A 10,000-nucleotide genomic window follows, 5' to 3' on the forward strand; every position below is an offset into this window, starting at 1 on the left:
TATATATATATATATATATATATATATATATATATTAGAGCATTTGTCATTATCTGTGGAGTAGTGGAAGACAATGCTGCTTCACTGGTCATTCCTGGCACCTTGTATTACTGATTAACTAAGCAATGGTTTTCTTGACTGAATATTTTCATCATCAGGGTCCAGTTGTTTTCTCTGAGTATTGCTGTAAACCTTAACTAACCCTTTTGTTGAATCTACTGGTTTTAGTCCTCTCTCCTACATATTTTTCCATTCTTGTAGTAACATTTCTATACCTCTTTCTTCTTGACAAAAGTGAAAGTTACACACACACACATACCCTTGTAGATTTCACATAAGAAAACAGAAAATAAAGTTATGGAAATAAAGTAACTATGGTATAATTAATAATGTTAATTCTTGGTAATGTTTCAAGATCACTCACCAATAATCAATAATTGGCCTTTTAAATTATTATTTTGTTGATTTGATTGAGAAATCTTTAAGATATTACCTTGAAGTGATACAAGTTAGTGTTTAATATATTATCTATATTACCTACATTTCTTTGCAAACAAATGCTACTTAATGGATTTCTTTTTCTTTAATTTAAAAAAAAAATATTTTTGTAATTTCATTTAGTGTTGTTGTTCATTATCATCATCATCATTATTATTAACAACAACAACAACAATAATAATAATAATAATGATTGTTTTTTCATAAATTAATAGCATATATGTTTTTAGATTCCTCACTGAAAAATTTTTTTGAAGTTTTACATAATATTTTTATATAATGATAGAAAACAAAAAAAGGAAACAACTATTTCTTTTTAATGAAATTCATATTACTAGAATTTTCATTTCTACATGAATTTCTCTTTTTTTAAAGTTTTGTTTTAATTTTTTTTTTTTCTATTCGATCTTTTGCTGTTAATTTCTTCTTTTAACTAGTAATAACTTTTGTTTGGAATTGGCAAGAACAAGACTAGATTCTTTACATTTTTGTTTGTCTTTGTTCTGAAGTCACAGTGGATGGATGGTGGATCAATAAAATAATTAGTAAGAATAATTTTAGATTGATTAAAATATGTTGTTGCATTTCTCTGGGAAAATTAGCCATTTCTCTAGGATTGGAAACATTGGTATTAAATCATGATATAGAGTAATAAAACCATTTGAGTGATGGGCTTGATAAAATTAGTACCACTTGAGCATGGAAATCAATGTAATCAACTTAGCCCCTACCCTAAAATTGCTAACCTTGTGCCAAATTTTCAAACCATTATTATTATTATTATTTCTTGTCATGGCAAAAAAAAGAAAGAAAAAAAATCTTCATATGTGGCTCTTATTTGGATTAACAGTTTCTTGATATTTTTCTAACAATGAGATGTTTATTTGTGTCATGTCTTATACACATGTTACATACAAATCTGAGAAGTCTTTTTTAAAATTTTTTATCTTTATTTGAGGTAGAATATAGCTTTTCTGAATGTAGGATTTTTTCTTGTCTACAGTTTCTCTAGATAGCAGCAAGACCTAGGCAACTCACTATCAAATGAAAGTTTTGACAATAAACGCAACGACTCAAAACAAATGAACAACATAACAGAATAAGAATATTATACCGCAAAATACACACACACTTTGAAAGAAAAAAATGAATTGTGCTTCTATACACAATAGTTCTAGTGTGAAAAATGCTTGAAAGAAAAAAAAATGATGTTTCTATACACAATAGTTCTAGTGTGAAAAAATCTAATGACTTGCTTGGTGACAGCAACAATATTCACACATACACATTCACATATTTTGCCAAACAAAGCTATTGTAAATTCTGTCAATAGCAATGCAAGCAGTGCTACTCACAGGCAGGTTTTTGACATGGATGAATCCAGTCAGCAGAAGGAGGTTTGTCAGTGGTGTTTTACAAAAGGGTGTGTTTCCTTGCTTGAGAAATTACCTATGAATGAGCCAAAAAGTAAAATAACACACATGTGTCTCTTGTAAAATGTGAGCATTCAGTATGCCCTTAAAAGAACAATTTAAAGAAGAAAAGACCTGGCTATGACTCGTTATACAGAGTGTCTGTCTAGTTTTCTTACATATTTGCTTCAAGAGAAGGATGTCACTAAATCTCTGAAGTACTCCTAGAAGCAGAAGAAAAAAAATTTGTTAATGTTGTTTAACCTAGGGTCAAAGCTCATTGAGTTGATTTGTGATCAAAGGTGTTTCAGCCATATCAAGGACTATATCTTCTAATGTAGCCTTTCTTTTTAAGGCATTGGGATATAATTTGGAGATTTTGTTAGTTTTTCTAGCAGGTAGTGCAATCACTTAAAGGCTCCTTTGTTATCCCATCATTGATATTCCTATTTTACTACTGTACTTCAAAGAGGTACAACATTACAGATATTCATTTCAACTCACCTCTAAAATTGGACCCTTATGCCTAATTAGAAGTAGTAGCAGAACACCTAGTGGCAGTGATTAAGAGGAAGGGTAGGAAGAAACAGTAGTAGTGTCAGCAATATTCGTTAATGATTGTTATTTCAGTGTTAATCATATAATTAGAGGGAAGCAAAATTGGTCTTCTCATTAAATGTTGTGTCATCTAACTTTAGTGAATTACTCTGAGAAGATGGAGAAAAATATTTGACTTGATTATAATACAAATTTCCCTAAAGTTTTCTTTTCAATGTGTCTGCAAAGGTGTCTCTGTTGTGTAATAATATTCATGTGACTCAAATGGTAATTGGATTTTTTAAATTTCTGCAAAATATTACAAAACAAACAACTAAATAAAAAATTCTATTTTAAATTCTGGTAAACTTCTCATAACTGGATGGATTGTGAAAAATAATAATTTGTTGATTCTTCAATACTCTTTTTCTCCCTCATATAGATTTTTTAAGAAAAGAAAAATTAGTTAATAGCAATCCAGAAGTACTCTTACACTTTCACAGTATTGCTATGTGATTAATTTTTAGTGTCATCATATTGAAAAAGATGCTGTTTTAATTAATTTTTTTCTCCCCCCAGTTCTGTTCACTAGATTGGAGTAAAGAGGCAAAGTGACCAAGCAGAAATGTGTTGAACTGTGCTATCTCATTAATCTTTAAATCAAATCCATTGCAATAATTTCACTGTAAATTTTGGCAATATATTAATTTTATACATTGAGAACAGGTACTAGATATCCTGGGAATGTTATATGTGATGCTGGCATCTTATCCATGTAGTAAGCATATTTTCATTCTGCTAGGTACTATGAGATCAGAGTGGAATATTGTTCCATCATGAGGGTACTACTGTATACAATTCTAGCATATCTAGGAAAGTCATTCTTAATCATTTTGACTTCACAGTGCACAGATATCTTCTTTTTCTTTTTAAAAAAAAAAAAAAACAACTTGCATTTTGCATGGAAACTTTAAAAAAATTTAACCCTTTAGTGTTCAGATTAATTTGTCAAATGTAATGCTTATCTGTTCACATTAATTTTGAATTATTCAGGTTCAAGTGGGGTGTCCACAATATTTGCTTGTAACTTTGTTAATTTTCTTCATACAAATTTGAAATTTTTTAAATGGGTGCTTATATGCCAGTGGTTTATAGTGGTTTAAATTTAGCTGATCTTTCTGATTAAATTTGACTTTTATGGACAGGTAAATTTAATCAACAGGTGTAAAAACAATAATAACATTATGAATAAACACTAAAATTCATATTCTTAATTCATCTTACCTGTTTGGTTTGTTAACCGCCAACATTTTTACATTTTTCAAGATGAGGTACATGAATTTGAATTGATTAAAATACAGGTGTAATCAGTACAAGATTTTATTCTTTCTGTATATTTCATTTAAACATTTTCATTGAAAAATAAAGTACAAAACTCTTTTACTAGTCAATATGCCATTGGCAGTGTACTCTCATATAATTTAATGAATTCATTTATGTAACAGAATGCATCTACTAAAAACACTAATTAACAAATGAGACAAAGGTGAATACAGGTGTGTAACACACTGAAAATTAATATGTATTTCTCACTTTCACATATTATTTATAATAAAGTGAAAAGGAATATATGATAAAATAATATAGTTATGGCATATTTCTGTCATGAAACTGCCCATATCACCTTTTACACAAGGGCACTTTGCAAAAGGAACACATATACAAAGTCTCAATCTTATACCCTTTTGCAGTTTTTCTTTTTTGCAGTGAACACAGTCTGCAAACTGTTTTTCTTCCATTTATCTTTTTGACTTTATGAAAGTCAATATTTTCTCTGTTGACATCTGCCTCAGTTAATTTTGCTTTTCTCCCAGTTCTGTGCTTTCTAGAAGAAAAGCCCTCACGTAACTGAGATGCGATGTCAACCTGAAATTTCAAATAGTCGTAGTCCTTTGGTGGTGGAGTTACCTTGTGGCTTTTTACATATACAATATATGAATTAACTATAGTTAAATTAACTAAAAAACCACAAAATGTACCTCCACCATTTCTTCCCAGGTTGACCAACTGGGTAATATGCCCAATATTGGTCAGATTTATCAACCCCACCCATATATTCGTTATAACAAATATTCACTAGGGGTTTCCCCTCAGCACCAACACCAGGTTGTTCATTAGTAGACAGAAATAAAATCTGTCTTTTGTCTTTCAAAGTAGTAGCTAATAAATTTTCCTTTTGCATTTGTAAAATATCCCCTCTTTTTTTAAAATTTTGTTTTCATTTCACGGGGTAAACCTTTACGGTTGCCCATAACAGTACTGCATGTGTAAGTACTTACTCAAGCCAGATTTTCTGTCAAAGCCACTGAAGAAAAAAAAAGGATCAAAATAGAGGTGTTGGTGCTGATGGTGAAATGGTTCAGTAAGAGACCATACTATATCATGTCCCAATCCATTATATTTTTTACCTGTGTAAACATCAAAGTTTACACAATATCCAGTGTCTGATTCACAAACTTCCTGTACCTTGATCCCCCCTTTAGTGGGTTTGGCAGGCATGTACTGCCAAAAATGTATTCTGCCCTTATATCCTATCATGGCTTCATCTACACTGAGAATTTTCCCTGGCAAATACACAGTTTTATAACTATTAAGGAGTAAATCAATTATAGGATGTACTTTGTACAGGGGATCGTAGTTTGGGTCGTATTTGCTGGGAGCATTAGCAGAATCAATTAAATGTAAATACTGAGATATTTTCGAATACCTCATCTTCAACATTATACTTGAGATATACAGATCACCATACCTTATATCAGGACTCCAGTAGTTCCACAGTCGAGGAAGCTGTTTAACACCAAACATAATATTGATTGTGAAAAACGCTCTCGTTTCTGCAGTAGAAGTTGGCTGCCATAGTGGATCGTTTCTTCCATGAATAGAAACTATATGTTGTGCATATTTGTTTGTTTCCTCCATAACATTTTCAAAAAAACTTTCTGATAAAAATAAAAGTAGATAGCCCAATGGTTGTGTTGTGGACCAGTGTTTTCTGTAAAATCAGAAATAGTGATTGGTTTTGTAATCTTTGATCATGTTGCTATGTTTACGATATCATTTTCATCACTTCCATTTTTATCACTTTTGTTTTTAAATTCTTCCTTGTCCAATGAATATTCACTAATATTAATATCAGATTTGTCCGAAAACAAAATACTCCTGTTTTCATTTATATTTTCTATATCATCAAGCGGAAAACCCTCAAAGTCGGAATCGCTATTTGCTGATGCCATTTCATTAAAAACTAAGATACAGACTTCTCTTCAAACATTGAAAAAACCATGTGGTCTAAACAATTTCTCAGTATTTATACTTGAATAAAGGTGGGAAGGGCTTCATCTCGCATTATCTCAAAGCTACGAGGATTCAGTAACGTGATTTGTTTATTTTTTTATCAATTCTGTTGAGCAGTCGGATACAACCAGACCTGGCCAGTTTGAACAAATAAAAGGGAATTAATCTTGGCTGGTTTTGGCTAGTTTGAACACTAAAGGGCTAAGCTGGAATATTAGTTTGGATTTTCTAAGATCTTGAATTGTATTTTCTAATCTGCAGTCCACTGTTTGAGAACCACTGATCCCAGGCAAGTCAGCTTGTGTAGTGAATCTTTTTTAAACTGGATCTACACAAGAGATTGAACTTAGCACTATGAACTTGCAAAATGGCCATCAATTTAACATTCTACCATGCAGAACCTATTTACAATCAAAGTGAATTGATCCCATTGACTGTTAATATCTTGGTCATAGAAACAACGGTGATATAGGAATTATCGATATCTTGGGTAGTTTATTTATTTATTTATTTATTTATTTATTTATACCCTATTAATTCAGCAATCTACACTATTACTACTGTAGTAAAATAGTGAGCGCTAAAATTGCTTGAAATTTACATCATCTACAACTACTTCTTAGTATGAAATTACCAAGTCTTCTTTGATCTACTTGTCACTTACACCTTATTATCAAGTCAATACAGTTTTCTATCAAGCATGTGTCATCTGTTGACATTACACACCCATATTATTGAAATCTTTTGTCCTGGACACATTAACTGATTTGTTTGTCTCACCTTGGTACATTCTACATTTACTTACAAGTTAACATTGTATTTCCGATGAATCATATTTAACCTGTTTCTTTTTATTTGTTGCATCTCTTGTGTAATTGCCTAAGTTTCAATCATATCCATCATTCATCTAATAAATTATAGAATAGTCACTATGAAATGGCCCTACTCTATTTGATCACTAATAAACTCCAAAGTGAAACATCAGTTGCTTTCTCTCTTCTTTTGTAACGCTGTAAAGGTGTCTTGTCTTATACACAAATAAATAGAAAATGCTACAACTTTGTAGACTTGAGTTATTGCAGCATGGAAAAATTTATTTTGAACAAAGGATTAGATATCCCTTATTTTGATATGCATTTCAAGTGTTCTTTTATAAACGATTAACCTTTGCAGTAACACAGCAAGAGAGACAGTGTTTGTGGTTTTGATTTTCCATAATTAGGCTAATCTTTATTTTTTAACAAATGATTTTCACTGGAAAAACAATGTATCAAATTCCTTTTAAAGTATTTGCTTCATTATCCTTACTTTTGAACAGAAACTAATATGACAGAAACAGAGTTGAATAGTCAACAAAAAATGTAAAAATTCTTTTAAACAATAGAATTTCCACAAAGATTCTTCTACATGGAGTATTTTCTTCCATATGCATCGATGCAAATTTGAAACTGAATAGAATATCTTTATTTTGTTATTTATTCGAAAGAAGATAATGATTATAAAATATTTGTAGTTGTATATCTTATGTTTATTGTTATTTTGTATATTTTTGTAACTTAAGAGTTGCTGTTTAGCTACAGGTGAGCTCTGACTGTGCAGACCTGTTATTAAAAACATTCCAGTCTTCACCATCCCATCTTTTTTATATTGTCCAATATATCTTTCCTGTTTCAATATAGTAAGGTGGGATTTGAGGGCATTTGGCTACTATTGCTAGTCGTTTGAGCAACTGCACTGAGGCTCCTTTATTAGTATTTCATTTAATTCCAGAAGTAATGTATGTCAATGATTTATATGTGAATGTTGTATGACAACGGATTGGCAGTCATAAGAGCATTAGATAGAGTGCATTACAGTATTTCAGTTCTCTCTGCTCAGAGTTCAAATTCTGTCAAAGTCAATTTTGCTTTTCATTCTTTCAGAGATGATGAATAATGGACCAATCAGAGCAGTAAACTGGCAGAATTGTTAGGGTTAGATGAGATGTTTCATAGTATCTGTTCTGGCTGTTAAGAGTTCTGAGTTTAAATTCTGCTTAGGGATTCAAATCCCTCTGATGACTATTTCATCACTACTCATGCACTGAGTGATATCAAGATGTGGACTGTGATGGACTGTAGTATTGGAGTTTCCTACAATTGAAGAGCACTTCCACCTCCATCATCTGAAAAACGGTTCTGTTAGGAATACAATGCCTTTGAAGACTATGTACTATAGGGATTGAACTCTTGGTTCTTTCTCCATAATTAATCATACTCACTAAAAAATGGTGGTAAGTTTTCAGAAACCTTAGTAATGCAGAAGTACCAACAGTATGAATGCTGTACATCTTGAAAGATATTCATACATGTGTTTGAAGCTCACAAACAGCCTAAATAATCTAGTGTTTCTGCACATTTACTGCATTAGAATTTCTACTTTCTTGAGTTTTCCTTTGGTCTTCATTGCCATCATCATCTTCTTTAATGTCCATTTTCTATGCTGGTTGAGTGCTTTGACCAGAGCTGGCAAGCAGAAGAGCTGCACTGGATTCCAGTCTGATTTGGCTTGGTTTCAACAGCTGGATGCCCTTGCTGTGGTCAGCTTTGCCTTTCATCCTTTTGGGTTCAACTAAATGAAGTACCAGTCAAGTACCTGGGTCAATGTAATTGACTAACAGCCTTACCTTTTGTGCCATAATTCATAGCAATATTTATACATGACTTTATTGGATGTCTTTACATAAATCATTGCACAGCATTTCCTATTAATTAAATCAGTTAGAATGATGAGCACATTTTTTAACTGATACATTGTTATTGCTGTTGTTGTTGAATTTAAAACAACTCTTTAAAATCATATATTTATTTTCAATTTTGCATATCAAGATATTTTATAAGTGCTTAATTTTATGTCATATGTTGTTGGCTACTGGTATTAATGTTAGAAGTTTGGTCTACAAGATATTTCTTTGCTGCTGCTGTTTAGTTCCCAGGCCAGTGCTGATCACCTAGACCTGCAATCAAAGGTATTTCAACCATGAACCTCCCCTCTCTTTTTCCCTTTTGATAAGACATTCAAGTGAGATTTGAGGGATATAGGTTACTATATCTAGTAAATGAAGTAGCTGCATAGTAACTGATTTATTGGTATGGTTTGTGTTGAACTGTTTACAGTGAGTGCATCATCATCATCATCATCGTTTAACGTCCACTTTCCATGCTAGCATGGGTTGGACAATTTGACAGAGGACTGGTGGACCAGGTGGCTACACCAGGTTCCAATCTGATTTGGCAGAGTTTCTACAGCTGGATGCCCTTCCTAACGCCAACCACTCCAAGAGTGTAGTGGGTGCTTTTATGTGCCACCGGCACGAAGGCCAGTCAGGTGGTACTGGCAACGGCCATGCTTGAAATGGTGTATTTTACGTGCCACCTGCACAGGAGCCAGTCCAGCGGTACTGGCAACGATCTTGCTTGAATGTCTTTCACGTGCCAGGAAGGCGACGTTGGTAACAATCACACTCAAATAGCACTATTTACATGCCACCGGCACCGATATTTATTGATCAAGTCTAGTTATAACAACATAGTTTTAATGTTGATAAAAAATTTTTTTTTTTTCATATACAAGTCAATCCGTTTCTATTTTTTAATCTTAAAAAAGATGATCTCATTAAAATAACATATTTGCTAGAAATTTCCTTTTTTGCTCTCTTCTTCTCTTTGTCTATCTGCACTATCTCTCCCCCCTCTTTCTCCCTCCCTCTCTTTCTCCCTCTCTCCCCTATCTCTCTCAAAATTATCCTTATATCAAAAGAAGCCGACATAAACAAACCTAGAACATGTCAAATATCTTTTATTACATCATATTAATCACTGTTACTAATGTTCTATGGATTGTAGATTTCTGTTGTATAAAGATTTAGTGTAGTTTTGTGGAAAAGAAATATGTACCTTTGTGTAAATATCATATGATCACTTGGATGTTTGATTAGCATTCTACTGGAAAATGTATGGCTAAAGACTGGACACTATCCATAAGTAGGACAAACACTATATTGATCTTTAATATCATTGATTTACATCAGACTCGTGCAGAATATTAAGCCTATATATATATTCTTTTATTTGTTTCAGTCTTTTGACTGTGGCCATACTGGAGCACTGCCTTTAGTCAAACAAATTGACCCCAAGACTTATTCTTTGTAAGCCTTGTAC

General features: G+C 32.2%; 2 protein-coding genes across 13 annotated transcripts in view; one reads left to right on the forward strand and one right to left on the reverse strand.

The window, feature by feature from the left end:
- LOC106872289 (polypeptide N-acetylgalactosaminyltransferase 1) overlaps positions 1-10,000 on the forward strand; it is a 527,244-nt gene that overhangs the window by 234,311 nt on the left and 282,933 nt on the right. The window lies entirely within an intron of this gene.
- Positions 3,895-5,312, reverse strand: LOC106872284 (piggyBac transposable element-derived protein 4-like). Its single transcript, XM_014919209.1, has 2 exons — positions 4,787-5,312; positions 3,895-3,971 (listed from the first exon to the last, which is right to left on the reverse strand). The coding sequence occupies exons 1-2, from the start codon at positions 5,310-5,312 to the stop codon at positions 3,895-3,897; spliced, it is 603 nt and encodes a 200-aa protein (XP_014774695.1).

This window comes from Octopus bimaculoides, chromosome 1 (genome assembly GCF_001194135.2).
Source record: "Octopus bimaculoides isolate UCB-OBI-ISO-001 chromosome 1, ASM119413v2, whole genome shotgun sequence".
NCBI classification, from domain to species: Eukaryota; Metazoa; Mollusca; class Cephalopoda; order Octopoda; family Octopodidae; genus Octopus; species Octopus bimaculoides.

Bases quoted from the DNA above. Each gene is read 5' to 3' on its own strand.
- LOC106872284 (XM_014919209.1), bottom strand. From the start codon at position 5,312: ATGTTTGGTGTTAAACAGCTTCCTCGACTGTGGAACTACTGGAGTCCT. The intron at 3,972-4,786 runs GTAAGTACTTAC...TTTGTTAATTAG, and splicing joins TGACAGAAAATCTGGCTTGA to TGTTTTTAGTAGATGCATTC.